This window comes from Caretta caretta, chromosome 11 (genome assembly GCF_965140235.1).
Source record: "Caretta caretta isolate rCarCar2 chromosome 11, rCarCar1.hap1, whole genome shotgun sequence".
NCBI classification, from domain to species: domain Eukaryota; kingdom Metazoa; phylum Chordata; order Testudines; family Cheloniidae; genus Caretta; species Caretta caretta.
The window spans coordinates 4,763,439-4,782,317 of NC_134216.1; the positions used below are offsets into that span (position 1 = coordinate 4,763,439).

At 46.7% G+C, this 18,879-nt stretch overlaps 1 protein-coding gene across 2 annotated transcripts in view; it reads left to right on the top strand.

Moving 5' to 3' along the window:
* Positions 1-10,143, top strand: part of MARCHF4 (membrane associated ring-CH-type finger 4) — a 171,600-nt gene extending 161,457 nt beyond the window's left edge. For both annotated transcript variants that reach the window (XM_048869884.2, XM_048869885.2), the window contains exon 4: positions 497-10,143. In XM_048869884.2, coding sequence (XP_048725841.1) covers positions 497-858 — 362 coding nt within the window. In that variant the 3' untranslated portion in view covers positions 859-10,143. The remainder of the gene's footprint in view (positions 1-496) is intronic.
* The last annotated feature ends 8,736 nt before the right edge of the window (positions 10,144-18,879 follow it).

The following is an 18,879-nucleotide window of genomic DNA, read 5'->3' on the forward strand; positions in this document are numbered from 1 at the left end:
CAGACCCTGTGCTCCAGGCACTAGACAACCACTGCCCTGCTGCTGCTATGCATGCAGTTAGATTTGATTTACATGTTCATGTGATGTTAGCCCAATGGCTGCCAACAGCACATAGATTCCAGGTATACCCCCCATGCACACATTTTCAGCTGAGTCATGACCTACAGCATGTATGGCGGATCAAACCAAGAGGTGCATTGGTAAAGGGATATTGTGGTGCTGTATAGAATAAGCCATCCTGCTGCATGTAAGATGGGTTTGCTGACTGCTGAGATCAAACTGTGATCTGTTTAATCCAGGTGGAAGGCGGTCCGGCTGAGCACAAGGACTTGTGCTCTGCCAGTCGGTAATTAAAAACCTTGCTTTATCGTAGAATGCACGCTGACCAAGAGAGCTGTGTTTATGGGCCACTAAGCAGGCAGCTAGAGGGAGTGATGCTGAGCTGTGTTTACAGCTTCTCTCTAAAGTTCCTCTTGTTTTTTTGCCTTCCCTTCAGGTCTAATAATACACGAAGGGCCCTCGGTTTACCGGATTTTCAAACGGTGGCAGGCGGTAAATCAGCAGTGGAAAGTGCTGAACTATGACAAAACAAAAGACATGGAGGACCAAAAAACAGGAACCAGGACAAACCTCCGAACCTCCTCCCAAACCAACCATTCATCCTCCACTGGTGGTACAGCCAGCAACTCCGCTCCAGCCGACAACGGGGTCCGGGGCACTAGCCACGCCAACGGCACCCTGTCTGACCACCACTGTGCTTACACCATCTTGCATATACTCAGCCAGCTGAGGCCTCACGAACAGAGAAGCCAGTCTAGCACGAACAGAGAGCTCGTCATGAGGGTCACAACAGTCTGAGCAACGGAATTCAGGAGGCCTTAACGCGAAGTGGAGGAGACAAAGAACTCAAGAGCAGAGAAGCATGGTGTGCCTTTAATTTTCTGGGTAGCTGCACAAGGTGTAAGCAGCACTTGGCCAACTGAGGAAGAAGAAGATGGAGGCAGAGCTGCACACTCATGCTAAAGAGGTTAACGTTTTCCAGCCAGTCAATATTATTTTTTAAAAAAATAACAAAACAAGTGCAATACGGACTAACAGCTAACTAGGCAGAAGTTTGGGGAAGCCGAGGAAGAGCCGGTATTAGCATGTCTTACAAGTTTTATTAGCTGGGATGGGTAATGTTCTGCACACACTCACACACGCCCCACACGCACACAGACACACAGTGTGGGATGATAACAAACAGAAGGGGAATGACGGAAGCGATGTATTTGGAGGAGTTTTCAGATTGTATTAAGCAGGGATCTGAGTCATCGTTTTGTTTCATAAATCATTCCGGAGCCCTGTATTACTCGCGAAAGAGTATTTCCACTGAAATGGCTGGGGATTTTTCAGTTTTAATATTAAAAAAAAAATCCATCCATATTTCACCAAAACAAAAATCAGCAAGGGGTTCGGAGAATGGCGTTGGGAGCGGGTTTGACAGACATTTTTTGGCGAAGTTTGTACAGATGCGTGGTGGGTGTTTGAAGCACAAGCACTGGTATGATGACCCCAGATCCCACATTCAAACCTTCCCGCTCACAAAAACCATCCTCCAGGCAGACTTTGAGAAAGGAGGCTGCTCCGGGTTAATTTCCTCTCATACCCCATCACCCCTGATTGATTACATTAGGCCAGTCCCATCTCCACAGCTTTCTCCTGCATCTGTGATTCAGACTCTCATAAGAGGGTTTTTTTATCTGTATATCCCTGCTGCTCAACTTGCAAGAGAGTCTCACTTCACTCAATCTTATAGGTTAAGCCCTTGATATCCAGTCTGCTGAATGACTGTGTGGAAAAGACTAAATGATGAGCTAACAAAGACTTAGTCTGAAGAGGGAGCACAGTCCCTGAGTGAATATATTATGCTTTTAATAAGTCTCCTTTAGGAGCTATCCACGAAAGTATCAATTGCTCTTCAGGAACATCCTCTTTCAATGCACAATGGCTGAATCATTTGTGGGTATTAAAGGGACACTGTCAAGTACTTTTTAAATAGTTTTTAGGGGCTTTTTTTTTTTTTTTTTTTACTCTCCATCATTTGTCAGATTCTCTTAAAAACTTGAAAATAAAAATTCTTTCCCTATTGATTTTTGTCCTTTTCCATTTGGCACACACTGTTCTCCCCTGGCCAGGGCCTTGCCCCGCTGTGCCCTCACCCCGCCCTGCCCCTCTCCTCCCGACCGTCTACTGCAGCCAGAAGTCAAACATGGCTGCGCCGTTTACTTTCATGTGCCCCAGCATTGCTGACGGTGCTGCACCACGGCCCTGGAGAACAAAGCTGTTTTGTTAGCGTAGCCGAAGAGCAGAAACCGTCCCAATGCAGAGCCTTAACTGGTTTTGGAGCAATGCCACAGCAAATCAAAAATAACCAATGCCACCATGGTCAAACCCGGTGCCTGGAGTTAGCCGCCAAAACCCATATGTAAGCAGATGAACGAAAGCAGCCTGCTTTCCAGCTGTGCTGGGGGGTCTCCTGCCTTAGGGGTTTCTATTACCACCCTTCACAATGGTATCTGAGCGCCTCTTGCAGCTTCTGTTGGAGCCATGGGAGTTGATTCACGCCCCTACATATGGATTTAGCTGATGGACTTTCATAGAATCATAGAATATCAGGGTTGGAAGGGACCTCAGGAGGTCATCTAGTCCAACCCCCTGCTCAAAAGCAGGACCCATCCCCAATTAAATCATCCCAGCCAGGGCTTTGTCAAGCCTGACCTTAAAAACTTCTAAGGAAGGAGATTCCACCACCTCCCTAGGCAACGCATTCCAGTGTTTCACCACCCTCCTAGTGAAAAAGTTTTTCCTAATATCCAACCTAAACCTCCCCCACTGCAACTTGAGACCATTACTCCTTGTCCTGTCCTCTTCCACCACCGAGAATAGTCTAGAATCATCCTCTCTGGAATCACCTCTCAGGTAGTTGAAAGCAGCTATCAAATCCCCCCTCATTCTTCTCTTCCGCAGACTAAACAATCCCAGTTCCCTCAGTCTCTCCTCATAAGTCATGTGTTCCAGACCCCTAATCATTTTTGTTGCCCGGGTTTGACTTTGGGCGCCCGGGTTTGAAATTGCCGGCCTGAAAGCAATTTAGCTCTCAGAAGGGATAAGCATTTTAAGGAAGGTCAGATTTCTGGGCCTCCATTACTTGACAGTGTCCCTTTGAATATCAGAATGCAACGGAACAGGTGTCTTTATGGCAGATGACATGTGGGTTCTGAAACTCCAGCCGAGTTGAGTTCTGCCCTGAGATAAGATTTAATCCCAAGACAGCTGATGAAATGAGGAGCCATGCAAACAAACATGATTTCTGGGAGGCCAGTGTCTGTATAGCTGACCTATCTCACTGTCTACCAAAGAGTGCTTTTGGTTGGGGTCGGGGCTGTTTTGATGACCTCTGAAAGGTGCTGTTGGGAGCATGTCTCTTACGGGGCTGCTCCTGTGGTAAAGTCTAGCAAAGTCTGGTTAACGCAAGGGAACACAGCAGCCTCTTCGTGCCCCAGGGGCTTTTCCAAAGGGCAGTGTTCTTGTCACAAGAGATGGCCACTTGTGATGCTCTGACAGGGGTGGGGGCTGTCAGACGTAACAGTAAATAGTGTCATCTGATCCCCCTCCAACTCCCATTATGGGATAAGGAAAACCAAATTCCTTTCACTGGGGTTAGCAGGTTGGGAGTTTATAAGGTCAGAAGCACATCTCACCATGAAAGGGAGGCATGGCCTGGTGGGCTGAGCACAGGATGGAGTCATCTCACTCCAGCTCTGCCACCAACTCTCTCTGTAGCCTTGGGCAAGTCCCTTAATCTTTCCGGCTCAGTTCCCCATCTGCAAAATGGGGATGATAATACTTACCTACCTCACAGGGGTGTTGTGAGATTCAATGTTTGCAAAGCCCATTGACATGATAAGGTAGTGTGTGTAAAATAGATAGCAATGAGCTGGTTAGCAGGAATGAGCACCCACTGCCCTTTGCTGGACAAACGTCAAACTGCTCAGCTCGGTGTATCATAGCCCCTACACTGTTACCAGAGAGTCCCCTTTTGCTGAAGTGGTAGGGTGCTGCCACTTTCGTATGACGTTCTGAGTGGCTCTAACGTGCAGCATAGTGACAACTACATGGTCCTACTTGGCCATGGGTTTGTTACAACATTTTTCTATACACGTGTTCTCCATGCAATGTGCTTAGAAACATATGTTCCAGTTGCAACTGGCCTGTCTGGGTCTGGGCTGTTCAGTGGCTGAAGCATCCCTCATGAGTGGAAAACCCTTTCATTTGGCTTCGGAGCCCAGTTTCAGAGACGGTGACCTTCTGAGCCCTTCCACAATGGTTTAAGAATCAAAGACCTATTTCAGCTATTTAATAGCCAAACCAAATGAACAGAACACGCAGTCTTGCCAAGTTCATCAATGACTGGGCATCAGATACTATGGTGACAAGGAGCACTTAAGTACCTAGGTAGATAAGACGTTAGCTAAAGGAAGTTGGAAACTAATTATAACGCTTTCTTAAGCATAGATTCCCAAGGCCAGAAGGGACCACTGTGATAATCTAGTCTGCCCTCCTGTATCACACAGGCCAGAGAACTGCCCCAAAATAATTCCTGTTTGAACTAGTGCTCAGGATCTTCGCTTTCATTCCATCAGCACAATCTCCTAGAAGACAGGTGTAATTGGAACCTCTGTTTTCAGAGCAGTTTATTCCTGAGCAAAGTGCTTCTGAGTTTTACGAACATCTAGGCTGCTGGTCTGAGAGCGATGTGTGCACGTTTTGGGGTTTTTTTATTATTTTTTGGAGCGGCTCTGAAGATGGCAGGAATAGCAATGAGCATCTATGTTCCATGGCAGAATGCGCTCTTCTCTCCTCCCCCGTCCCCTCATTTCTGCTCCTATGCAGGACAATAAAAAGTGCAAAAATGGAGACATGCAAACCACACCGTGGACTGGCGGGGGTTTGCAGAGGGCAGAAGGACAAGATGACGGAGCTAAACAAAGCCGTTCTATGGAAGGCATCCCTTCCCTGGCATCACCCCACCCACACGTCACTGCTCATCTTGCCTTCTCTTTCAAGTACTTTGCCTCGTTGTCAAAGAGTTCTTGTTTGTATTTTTAATGCCATTCTTACAAAGCAGTGAGCCCTGCTTCCCTCAGATCATGCTGTTTGCAAAGAACTCAACAGCTGTTTTGGGGGAGGGCGGGTAGGGGCAAAACCGCCATCGGGCATTCCTGTGCTCTTGTGCTTCATGGCACGGTGAAACAGTCAGAGGTGGCTGATGGAGAGATGAGGGGTCTGAAATGATTCGTGGTCCTGCTAAATTACTCACATTTTGTTACATTTTGTTCCTGATTTTCTGTCAGCTTTGATGGGTCACTTACTGCCTTTTTGGAGAGGTTTTGCTCTGTGTGACTTCTCTCAATTCTATCCTCTTTGCCCAAAATTTCGGTGGTGGCCACAAGCCTTCATTGCTCTTCCAGTCTCTCCACCAAACACCCACCCTCAAGCCCATTCCTCCCACCTCCCCCATCAGAGCACAAGCACACACTTAGACTGTAGTAGGGGGTCTACGTGGTCCAGGCTTCCACTTCTTCTGACGCCCCTCTGGTCAGGACTCACAGCCCTTGCTGTGTTTTGTTTTTTCAATATATATTCACTTTGAAACTCATAGTTTCCTGCTGCCAATCAGCTCCCACAGGACCAGTTGGTCGGGAAGCCCAGAAAGCCAATAAAACACTCCATTCCCCGCTTCAAATGTCAGCACTGGTGGGCTGGCTCTCAAAACACATGTCTGAATTTCCCTTTTGCCTTGCTTTAATAACGCTAGGCCTGTGCTTTTCTATGGTGGGCCTTGAAGATGCACCGGTATCATCCTGCTCCTGTGGCCAGGCCCTGAGGAAGAGCACATCACTGTTGCCACAAATGTCCCAAGAGATGCGTGCTTCTGGCATTATTCTGGATCAGGGACACTGATGCCAATCTTTTCTACGGGGAAGAAATAGTAGTTAATACGTTTCCTGGCTTTACTAACTGTATTTTCACTCAGGGAAACAGGAACAAACCTCCTCAGACTTGCCAGATCCCTGAGGATTCCTTCAAACCCCAGTTCCTCCAGTAGGCCCCATATCACAGCCAACCTCCTTCCGGCTGAGAAAGCCATCGGCTGGAGACCATCCTGAGGGCTGCTGTCTGCGTACGGTTGCCAGCGGTCCCTCTTGTCAAGGGAGAGGCCTGATTTTTTTCCAGTGGACGTGCCACATGTCTTGTAGGGCATTGAGTAGCTCACCACAGGGTGAGCGACACCGAGAGCACAACGCCGTAATGCAGCATCTCTGACTCAGCGGACAAAGTATTCAAGGAGGTAGCTCACCTTCACTCAGGATATAAGCAAGCTGCCTCCATAGCACTGTCACCCCATGGATCCAGAGAGGTGGGACCAGCAGTCAAACCCAGGACTCCTGCATTGCAGCTGAGAGCACAAGGCCAGTCAGCCAGCTAATTCCTCTTCCCATTTCATTACAATGCCAGCATGTTACCAGCAGTTCCTGTTAGCATTTGTCAGCTACGCACAGTGAGGGAAAATCAATGTAAAACACTGGAATATTCCGGTGGACTGAGCCCTTGGGGCCAGCAGTGCATATGCCCTAATGGTTAGTGCCAGGGGACCCTAACCCCCAGTACCAATGAACCCCACTCATGACGCACTCCCTGCTATTCTACTCCCTCTCTTGGCATGTGGCAAAACCCTGCCTGCCCAGACTGTGGCTTCTCATGAGTAGAGATACCTACAGCATAAACTATAGGATGATTTTGCAACATGGATAAATATCTGTAGTGTTTTGAAACCAGCACTTGTGACCAAAAGCACTCACATTAGAATCCAGAGATAAACAACTAGTGCAGGAACCTACTGTATTGACCATTTACCTCCACTTCAACGCTGAAGGGAGATATACTGAATAAAGCAATGGTTTCCTTTACAACAGTAACCATTTGATGGCTTCCAGAGCATTCCCTCCAGTGCTGTGAGTGTAGTTGATGGAACAGTGTCTGATCTGACATCTATCACACTGTATACAAGTAGAAAAGACCATGAAGTTTCTGCACTGTTAACAAAAACGTCAAAAATATCTTGGTTTATTATTCAACTTACCTCCAGGTCAGTGGGTGAATTTCTTCTTTGAAGAGAGAATGAAGTTTCTTCTTCCAGAACCGGAATTACAAGTTTACAAAACTATTACTCTTCTTGAGAGGGGGGAAAAACAACCGTGAAAGAATGTTTAGTTTATTGAACCTAAAAAAAAAAAAAGTCTTGACAGAAGTTAATTAGGTAGATAGAACAATGCAGGACCTTACTCTAGGTAGGCAGAAGAAGGAGAAAAGAAATCCTTGCATGGGATTCTTGGCCAATCATTGATTAAATGTTCAGTCAATGTGTGTGTGAGACAGAGAGAGAGATACTTGGGTCTTGAAGTGCAGTGGATCATAGACGAAAGGCCCCTTGAAATTATTTGAGCCATACTCAAGCAAGCACAAAGATATGAAAGCACAAACGCCTGGAACCATACAAGTCACAAGTTTATTGACAAGAGGTGGGGGTCCTTGAACATGGGGAAAGAATAAGGGAGATTCTTTTCTAGGCCACATTGAGAGTGTTGTTTTCAGCTTGTTTACTACCTACCTATAAACAACCTGCTTTTCAAAGTGTTCTGGAGAAAGATGATGTTATTCAGAATATAGAGAACTGAATAAACAAACAAAAAAGGAGCCAAGGAGTAAGGAGAGACTGTTCACTACATTTTGTTACTGCTACACACCAAGGCCTTCTGTATAGAACAAAACAAGGACACTATTTTTATTTTGCTGCCTGCCCAGTGCCCAGTCTTTGACCAACGGTGGCCTCCAAAGCCACAGAGCCTTCCTAGAGCTCAGATTTCCACCAAGTGACCAGACAATTCCTCTGAGTGGTGGTCAAAGCCAGCAATGGTGTTCCTGTGTCTATCCGAGGTGTTTTCACCCATGATGACGGCAGCTGCTTTCACCGCTCGCTGGCTTTATAAACCAGCAAGTGCACCTTTCACCTTGTGCCATCACAGGAGGGTGGTGATATCAAAACATCATTTGTGATGATGTCACATCAGCATCCAGTGCAGTGATGTCAAGGTGGTTCAAAAGTATCATGAAAGTCAAGTAAATATTTTTATGCAGGCACCAGAGGGGCACTGGTAACTACAAAAACCAGGTGTCACCCAGCTGCAATAACGGGTGCTGTCAGAGATCCTTAAAGCTCTACTGATGGGAGAGTGTATTCATCCCCACAAACAGCATGTGCCTGGCACCAATCTTTATCAAAGGCATCATAGGCCTTTAGGGGCCAGGAACGTGGATACAACCTCTATGTGATCCACCCTTTTTGTGGTCAAAGACACTTGCAGAGCTACCTCTAAGAGGAGCAGTTCCATTCAGCACAGCAGTCCCTTGACTACCCAGCCTTTCATTTTTCCCCTGTAAATTTTCTGTTGCCTGTTCTGGTGGCTCTGATTTCTCCTCTCCTACCTACACAAGATGATAGCTACATAGCCCGCCAAATCTCCTTACCCCAGCTCCGCTCTCAAGAGTCAGCTTTCACCTGAACAAGAGTGGTGTGCACAACTCCAGCTGCCCTACAACTGCCTGTGCCTTTGATCTCGTGAGAGAAATTTGGAGTTTCTCTGCACCTGTGGTTGGAGAATTTTGCCCTGGATCCTACAAGTTTTTAGTCCTTCCTTCCTCTCACCCACCACATCCTCATCCTCACTGGCCCCTCCAACGTGAGGATCAGTGACACTGAATGGCAAAGTAGCTCTTTGATACAAGAGGTATGGAGAGCCCTCCTTCTCCTGGATGGAGACACAAACATCTCTCCACTTCCCTTAAACTGGTGTGTCCAACAGAACCTCGCTCTGGCAGGGCCTGGCTTTGGAACAGCTTCACTCTGAGGCTTTGTCGTCACTGCTATAAATGGGGAGGGGGGTACCTCAGGGTAATGCACATAAGCTACCTGAGGTAAAAAAACACAGTGAAGAGAAGGCACTTTAGTTTTATCATGAGGTAGTTTACCTCACAGTAAAGTGCTTTGTCTTCACTGTGTTTACTCCTCGGGATAGCTTACACCTGTACCCTGAGGTAAAAGCCTCCCCTTTTTATTGCAGTGAAATCACCGCCTAAGGGGCAGGCACATTGCTATACACTGACCCAGTTCAGGACTTTCATCCTTTCCCAGTTAAGGAGGAGGGAAGAAAGGGAGCAGCCAGAGGGGGGAAAGCAAAAGACATTGCCTTCCCCCTCTTCCCCCCGCAACTGCCCCATTCATGTATACTTACAACAAATAGGCTAATTCTGCACCTGCTCTGAATCACATTTTAGTCCCTTTGAAGGCCCTTAGGAGGGCTGCAATCTGATCCTCTACTGAAGAGGGTTCTGTCCTGGGGGTGACATGTCCCCTTATGAATCACTGAAGCCCATTGATAAGGCCCTGTATGAATCGTGATATCCACAAAGTGATGAAAGTAAAACTGCATGCCCATATGAAAACACTTCATTAGAAACTCTCTATGGAGACTTCTGTGTGTTTGGGAACCCTGATTTTTAGCAGGAACCAAGGAGGAACTGCAGGCTGCAATGTTAGGCTTAAAACTCAGTCAAGAGGGAGGGATTTGCTCTAAGGAATGACCATGCTGACTGTGTTACTGTCCTGTGATTCTCCTGAATCCCAAATGGAAACTTCTAAGTGCTCTTCATGAGCTGATGTTTATTAGAAAACTATTCTTAGGTGTTTAAGGTTGTTTTCTAATGAAAATATACATAATAAAAAAAGAAAATGAAAGACTCTGTTAATCTTCTCCTCTCCTTCTCTGTTAACCTGTAATACACACTGTGAAATTTACCTCCTCCTTGTTTGTTTATTGCCATTCCTGGTCAATAAAAATCTCTTTATTTCTTTCCATGATTCACACGAGACCTTATCCAGTGGCCTTTGTTGTCTGCTTTCACATGCCAAATTGAGGTCAACATTTCATTCAGAGGATTTGAAAAAATAAAGATGAGGCATTATTGTCCTTATTACAATTGTTACCTGCTCTGATTTATCATTTGTTTAATCAATCTATACTGTGGAAGCCACTAAAAAGCCCATATTTGCCAGTCTTTGCTACAGAGATAACATGGAGCCTCCCTAAATACAGGGGGAAACCATGATAAGCTCAGCTACCCACTGTGTGGCAAGCACTGGGAAATGCTGACATCTTAGCAGCATCCACTGTAGGCATGCAGGACCTTCTGCAGGGAGAATAAAGAGATGGTCTCCCCACAATGAGTTTTCAAACAAACAGCTAGCAGAATTCGTCCCTAGGCTAGAGATACAAGGTGGGTGAGGTAATAGCTTTTATTGGACCAAGGGCATCCCATGGGAGGTATGTCATTAGGTGAATTTAGCATTCACAAACACGGCCAGTCAGACAAGCTCTGGAAACTGAAGGGGACCATTTCTCAACTGAGCAGGCTACAATACAAAGGCATTCATTTTTGTGTCGGTCCCTCCCAGTAAATTCTCACAAAACGATTTAAAGCAAGAGGTGGAAAGGAGGGTGAATGGAGCAAAAGAGAGCAAGTGTAAGACAAAGAATAGATTGGCATGAAAGAGAAATGGAGAAGTGAGGAGAAAAGAGAAATGGTAACAATGCACATAGGCAGCCATGCAGGCCAGGTACAGTGAGGGCAAAGATGGGGGGCAGGGATGGGGGAGACAGGAAGGGGGACTAAGAGAAGGTAGGAATGGAGAAGAGGGTGGGGAATGGGCTTTATTGTCTGTGACAATGATAGGCTGAAGAGAAGATGTGGTAGAGAAGACGGAAAGACTGGCCCTTGGGAGGCTCCACAGCAGAAAGGATGAGGAGAAGCTGTAATTCCACCTCCAGCAACACCACCAGGAGCAGCCAGTGCTGGAGAGCCAAGATCAGGTGTGAGGTGCTCGAGCAGCCCAGAGTTAGCGACGGTAACGGAAGCCAAATTACAGCCCATTAGGAAGAGAACAGAGAGATCTGTGAGCCAAGAGAAGAAGGCCATTGTCCCTTGCCCCCCAGAATGGGACAGGGTGTATAAGGGCAAAAGGCTGACCCAAAGCGGTGAGGTGGGAAAGAAGGTCACCACCAGCTCCAGCATCTTGCTGAGGAAAGGAAGTTGGAGATGGGGTTGTTGACAAAGGAAGAGTCAGGCAGAGTGTGCGTGTGGGAGATTTGTCATGGGGTGAGGGATAGGAGCCTGGAGTGTGCAGGAATGAAAGATGAGATGGAAATGGAGAGGATGAGGCATTTATACAAAGAGAAAAATACGTGTCTAAAGGACAGTCCCCTATAGGCGACAAGGTGGGCCACTGCTGGGTATAGTGGATATATGAAACGTGGGTGCCTGGTTGCAGGGGGATTCTGGTGGAACGAAGCTGTTTGGTTCATGGCAGCAATCGAGTCAGGTATCTCTTCAGACACTGAAAGAAAGAGGCTTGCCAGTGCCCGATGGCAATCAGTGGAGAGGGAAGTATTTGCGGTGAGGATGGGGTTGGCGATCCGTGATCGAGAACAGAGATGACACATCACCGAGCCCTTGCAGCAAGGATGGGGCTCGTTACCAGCATTTATTTCTACGGCAGTAAGCGCCAAAGGCCCCAGTCAGGATCAAGTCCCCCACAGCATTAGGTGCTGTGAAAACACACAGCGCCTGGCTCTGAACTGAGGTGTTCGGTACAGCACGGGTGGCAGTCAATCAAATGTCTCTTACCCTGCCTCTCCCGTGTGTCCCCCTCCCCGCCACTGACCCCCTGTTGGCAGCTCCAGCAGTCACGTGGCTATTTGCCATCCGCTCTTCCAAAGAGCCCAGCTAGGGCTTGTGGCAGGGCACTGCTCGGGGAGCCTCAGTCAGCTCCTGCCACCCCAGCCCCAATCAGGGGAAATGGGTTGGGGCTGGGTAAATAGCCTAGGTTTACCTAATCACTGACTGCATCTGCCAGCCTCATTAGGCAGGAGCTATAAGGCTGGCAGGCAGTGAGTGACAAGGAGGGTGGAGACCAGGAGGCTCAGGGAGAGGTAGGAGCCTGCTACGCTGTTGCTGACCAGGCCTGTGTTAGGCCAAGCCATTGTAAGTAGCCTGTATATAGCAGGAAACTGGTGGTGGGAAACGGACACAAATAAAGAGCACGGGAGTTTTGCCCGCTTGGAGCGTCCCTGAGTCTGCGAGGAGCGGGGCGGGCACCCCGTTAGAGGGCTGAAAACCTTTTAAAAATCGATTTTCACAGTGTAAGGTTCGCTGGAGTCTGGGAAGCCCCTGCAGACAGGCAGACGTATATAGTGTCTTTTTCACTGAAATGTCATCGCACTAGGCCAGGGGCAAAATGAGGGAGAGTGCCCAGGCCCTTCCCCCCTTGGCCATAGACTCCAATCAGGGTTAGGGGCAGAGGGTGTGATGGGTCTGCCTGGGACTCAAAACTCACAGAGCTGCACCCCAGAGGGGTCTGCAAAGAACATACACATCCCCGGCAGCCCCCGCTCCCTCCCATGGCTGGGCACCTCTGTGGCACAGGCATTGTGTGCGGGATTGTGTACTTTGGGCCCTGCCCACAGCAGCGCCACCCCACCCTGGAGTTGCTGAGAGAGGCCAGGCTGCTAAGATTCCTCTGCAGCTGCTGGGGTGGCCAAGTCCACAATGCAGAGGTGCTGGGGTGGTACAGGCCACTCACCCAGCATAGGGACCCCAGTTCCAAGGTGGGAACCCTGGGCTTGGAAAGGTGGGAGGAGCCTGGGGCTGATGGGGCTCCAGGAGATGGATGGTCCCTAGAAGGAGAAGCCCCACCTACCTACCCCCACATCACATGCTTAGCTCTAGGGAGATCCCTCCCCCTCCAAAATCAGCACCTCCTGGGTCCCCTCCTTAGGAAAATTCTGGTTGTGCCTCTGATGAGGCCCGAAACAAACTTTCTCCCCAAGGAGTCGGGAAGGCCTTGCATTCTGCAGGCTGCAATACACCACAATCTTTGCAAATTCAGCAGGTTTTAGAAGCCTGGGGAATCCAAAATGCTGACTAGCTGCTGAGGAGATAAAGGATCGTCAAGACAACAGGGAGGTTCGAGTGTTATTTCAGACTGTGTTCCCTAGAAGAGAAACAAGAGCTGTGCCAAACCATCCTGCTATGGGCTCCAGCTGCAAAACTCAGATCTGGCTTTTGAATATCCCAGGCTTCAGACAGGCAAAGATCCAGGGGCTTTGGTCCACCATTGTAAAGATGAGGACAATTTGCAATATCCAGTTCTAGTTATGAGTTGGGATTTCCATCGCCTACAAAGCCCAGCCCAGTGTGAACATGATGAAAGACATTTACCCTGGTAAGTACTTCCCCTAAAAATAATACCCTGGTCTGTGGATTCAAAGCAAAAGAAAAACTTGACATTGATCCAGGGATTACAACCTTTTCCAGGTAGGTTTCAGAGTAGCAGCCGTGTTAGTCTGTATTCGCAAAAAGAAAAGGAGGACTTGTGGCACCTTAGAGACTAACATTTATTTGAGCATAAGCTTTCATGAGCTACAGCTCACTTCATCGGATGCATTCAGTGGAAAGTACAGTGAGGAGATTTATATACACAGAGAACATGAAACAATGGGTGTTACCATACACAGGGTAAAGAGAGGGATCACTTAAGGTGAGCTATTACCAGCAGGATAGCGGGGGGGTGGGGGGGGGAGTAGACATCTGATTTGTGTCCATTTATTCTTTTACGTAGAGACTGTCCAGTTTAAATGGACACAAATCAGACGTCAAGAATTATAACATTCAAAAACCAGTCGGAGAATGCTTCAATCTCTCTGGTCACTCGATTACACACCTAAAAGTGGCAATTCTTCAACAAAAACCTTTAAAAACAGACTCCAACGAGAGACTGCTGAATTGGAAGTAATTTGCAAACTGGATACAATTAACTTAGGCTTGAATAGAGACTGGGAGTGGATGGGTCATTACACAAAGTAAAACTATTTCCCCATGTTTATCGCCCACCCCCCACTCCCACTGTTCCTCAGACGTTCTTGTCAACTGCTGGAAATGGCCCACCTTGATTATTACTACAAAAGCTCCCCCACCCCACCCCCGCTCTCCTGCTGGTAATAGCTCACCTTAAGTGATCCCTCTCTTTACCGTGTGTATGGTAACACCCATTGTTTCATGTTCTCTGTGTATATAAATCTCCCCATTGTATTTTCCACTGAATGCATCCGATGAAGTGAGCTGTAGCTCACGAAAGCTTATGCTCAAATAAATTTGTTAGTCTCTAAGGTGCCACAAGTCCTCCTTTCCTTTTCCAGGCAGTAATTCCTGGCATGATGGGACGAGCTGCTGTCCAGTGTCCAGAGGATGTCACTACCTGAAGGACGTGACTGTCAACAATCTACATTTTTACTGACAAAATAAGTCAAGAAGTAGGCCAGATTAAAAATTTTAAGAGTTCTTGTAGAGCCTGATGTAAAACCCACTGAAGACAATGTGAATATTTCCATTGATTTCAATGGGCTTTGGATAGGGCTCAGTCTTGACATTTACAGTTTCAAAGCCCTGTTGAGTTCATACAACTTTTGTTTATATAGAATCATAGTAGTGCAAGATGGAAAGACCTGTTAGAGAGGTCGAGAGACCTACCAGGTCAATGAGTGCTGTCACTTTGCCACAGTGAGACTGAGTCAATCACACATGACAAGCTTTGCAGAATCCACCATTGCAACCACCCATCCCCCAAAATAGTCAGTACTGGGAGATACAGATTAAAACGAATCCAGGTTTTTCAACATTAGGGGAGTGCCTCTGTAACAGGGCGGTCTGCCTTTAAGGGCCTTGGAGCCTGGGGCTAGCCAGCCCTGTTTGACTATGAGACCCAGATGGAAAGGCGTTAGGTGAGGCCTGGAAAGGGCTGAGAGCACTCAACTGGACGGAGGGCAGCAGGAGAGAGGTTAGCTGCTGTGACGGGCCTGGGAGCAGTGAGAAAGGTGCAGAGTGAAAGGCTTCTGGGCCACTGTAGCCTGTGCAGTTCGGGGGACTAGTGTTTTGTGTTACTTTGCAAGATTTTATTTGAATTACTAAACCATGCCCTGTGGGAAAGGCCTGAGAGAGACTTTGGCGTGGTGCTAGCTGGTAGGCCTTCCTGGACCAGAGATAGGCCGCAGCATCTAGACGCTTACTTTTCGACAAACCTCATTGAAGTGTGTAAAACCATGCATGAGTTAGGCACCTCAGTTGCTAAGTGGGCATACCTCACTCGCCTTGTGTGAGAACCAGGACCAGACGTGTGTGCCTACATGGGACCCTCAGGTGCATTAATTAGGTGCATGCAAAAGAATGGGCATGACTGTCTGCTTGGCTGAGGAATCATTTGTACCACCCTCATCACCATAGCATCTGTAAACTCCTAGCTTTGAAAATCTGACACTTGTTGCCTGTCCACCCTTTGCAATCTCAGGTGCAGAACACCTTGGACGTACCCACCTCACCACAGCTGATACCCAGGGAGGCAATGTGGTCTCGTGGGTAGGACAGCAGACCAGGAGATGTGGGTTCTATTTCTGGCTCTGCCACTCACACACTGCTTTACTGAGGATCAGATTTCCAGGTGTTCCACACTCACAACTGGGGCCATATTTCCAAGCTTTCAGCACCCCACAGCTCCCCTGGGAATCCCTATCACTGGATTTTCACATGCACTTGGCACCCATGCTTAGTGTTTTTGAAGGTCTGGCAGTTTATCTTCATGCCGAAAAGAGAGCTAGTTGAGCACTTTCGAACAGCTGATACTTAATTGCTCTGTGCCTTGGTTTCCCCATTGATAAAATGGGTATAATGAGATTTACCCAGCTCGGCAAAGCACTTTGAGAATTATGCGTGAGTATTTCAAATTATTATTATATGTCCCAAGGGATAATTCCTCATTAAACCTCAAATACTGAAAACATTTTAGCCTTATGCATCTATGCCTGATTCGAATCCCCCTAGTTAAGAATCTTATAATGGAGGCTAATTAAGGTGCCACCCTTCCTCTCATTTGGAAAGTCACTAGAAGCAACAATGACCTAATGTAAACAGGTAGCAACCATGTTCGTCTGTATTCGCAAAAAGAAAAGGAGTACTTGTGGCACCTTAGAGACTAACCAATTTATTTGAGCATAAGCTTTCGTGAGCTACAGCTCACTTCATCGGATGCTCAAATAAATTTGTTAGTCTCTAAGGTGCCCCAAGTCCTCCTTTTCTTTTTGCTAATGTAAACAGTGTCTTGTTATTTAATCCACTAAATAATAGCAGATGTCTAAAAACACATTTAATTTTTTTAATGCTCACTGCCCATTGTATTTTGAAAATGCAGTGATCTTTATTGTTTCATTAAAGTCTTATGGTCCTGCTGAGCTGGCTCGTGTCGGAGCTCAATGGATCATTGTCAGTGATCTATACAGCTGGGAAGAGAATGAGCTTATTTAGCACCGCTTTTTCCTCTTTGCAAGTCCCCGAGTGTTTTCCCCCTCAGAATGAATTTCATGCTGGTGAAAGATACAAGACTGGACGCTCTGGAGAGGCCTCTGTATTAGCAACAGATGCAGTAGCTCTGCAAGCTACAGCCATGCTGCCTTTCAAATGTGCCTCAGTCTCCACAAACCACCACCGAGTGGTGGGAATAGAGTTTGGTCCACACAGTCCTTTAAATCCTTGGTTTCCCTACTCATCCTGCCAGAGGGGGGCCTCATTTTTGAGAGGCTGCCCCCGCCCCCACCATAGGAACTGGTGTGCGACCACCAAGCTTCAGTCCAAACAAACAGCACAGTCCTGCAAGGGATCTGAACTAGGGACCTAGAGGTGCAAAGCTGAACAGCTCATTACTGGTCCCCTGAGCCATGCAGCCGAGATGAAATTACTATAAGGTAGGTGCACAACTGATTGAAAGACTATACTCATCAAAGAGTAGTTATCAATGGCTTGCTGTCAAACTGGGGGGAAGATGTAGTGGGATCCCACAAGGATCAGTCCTGGGACTTGTACTATTTTATATTTTCATTAATGGCTTGGATAACAGAGTGGAGAGTATGCTTATAAAAATGTGCAAATGACACTAAGCTGGGAGGGGTTGCAAGCACTTTGGAAGACAGGATCAAAATTAAAAACTGGAGAACTCGTCTCAATTCAACAAGATGAAATTCAATAAAGATAAGTGCAAAGTACTTCACGCATGAAGGAAAAATCAAATGCACCCTACACAAAGAACCGTAACTGGCTAGGCGGTCGTACTGTTGAAAAGGATCTAGGGGTTATAGTGGATCACAAACTGAATATGTGATGCACTTGCAAAAAAAGACTAACCACATTCTAGGGTATGTTAATAGGAGCATTGTATATAAGATCAAGGAAGTAATTGTCCTGCTCTACCCAGCACTGGTGAGGCTTTACCTGGAGTATCCATAATCATTCCAATTTGTGCCTGGTGAGCTCGGATACTCACACGGCTTCTTGCTTCAAAAGAATCTCTCTGAGCTTTGGGAAATCATTCATTTGTTTAAAAACTACAGCAAAAAAACATTCTTAACGTGACTGGAAAGGGAGGGTAGAGAGAGGCTGTTTCTGAGAAGGATCGGAGCATGTATGGCAGGTCCATGGGGACAGTTCTGATCAAAAGGTCTGTTTCAAACCAGGGTGAGCTTCCGGGTTAGAAAAGATCAGCTGGAAATATTTAACCAGGGCATATACCTGTCAGTCTAAGCAAAAGAGCAAAACACATACAGGGTAAGACTGCGTAGTAGTAGACTGAATATAGCGGCAGGGATATATTACCAACCACCTGACCAGGATGGTGATAGTGACTGTGAAATACTCAAAGATTAGAGAGGCTATTAAAATAAAAAACTCAATAATAATGGGGAATTTCAACTATTCCCATATTGACTGGGTACATGTCACCTCAAGACGGGATGCAGAAATAAAGTTTCTTGACACCTTAAATGACTGCTTCTTGGAGCAGCTGGTCCTGGAACCCACAAGACGAGAGGCAATTCTTAATTTAGTCCTAAGTGGCACACAGGATCTGGTCCAAGAGGTGAACAGCTAATGTGACACCAATTTTTAAAAAGGGCTCCAGAGGTGATACCGGGATAATTACAGGCCAGTAAGCTTGATTTCAGTACCAGGCAAACTGGTTGAAACTATAGTAAAGAACAAAATTGTCAGATACATAGATGAACATAATTTGTTGGGGAAGAGTCAACACGGTTTTTGTAAAGGGAAATCAAGCCTCACCAATCTACTAGAATTCTTTGAGGGGGTCAACAAGCATGTGGACAAGGGGGATCCAGTGGATGTAGTGAACCTGGATTTTCAGAAAGCCTTTGACAAGGTCCCTCACCAAAGGCTCTTAAGCAAAGTAAGCTGTCATGGGATAAGAGGGAAGGTCCTTTCATGGATTGGTAATTGGTTAAAAGATAGGAAACGAAGGGAAGGAATAAATGGTCTGTTTTCAGAATGGAGAGAGGTAAATAGTGGTGTCCCCCAGGGGTATGTACTGGACCCAGGCCTATTCAACATATTCATGAATGATCTGAAAAAAGGAGTAAACAGTGAGGTAGCAAAATTTACAGATGATACAAAACTACTCAAGATAGTTAAGTCCCAAGCAGACTGTGAAGAGCTACAAAAGGATCTCTCAAAACTGAGTAACTGGGCAACAAAATGGCAGATGAAATTTAATGTTGATAAATGCAAAGTGATGCACATTGGAAAGCATAATCCCAATGATACATATAAAAT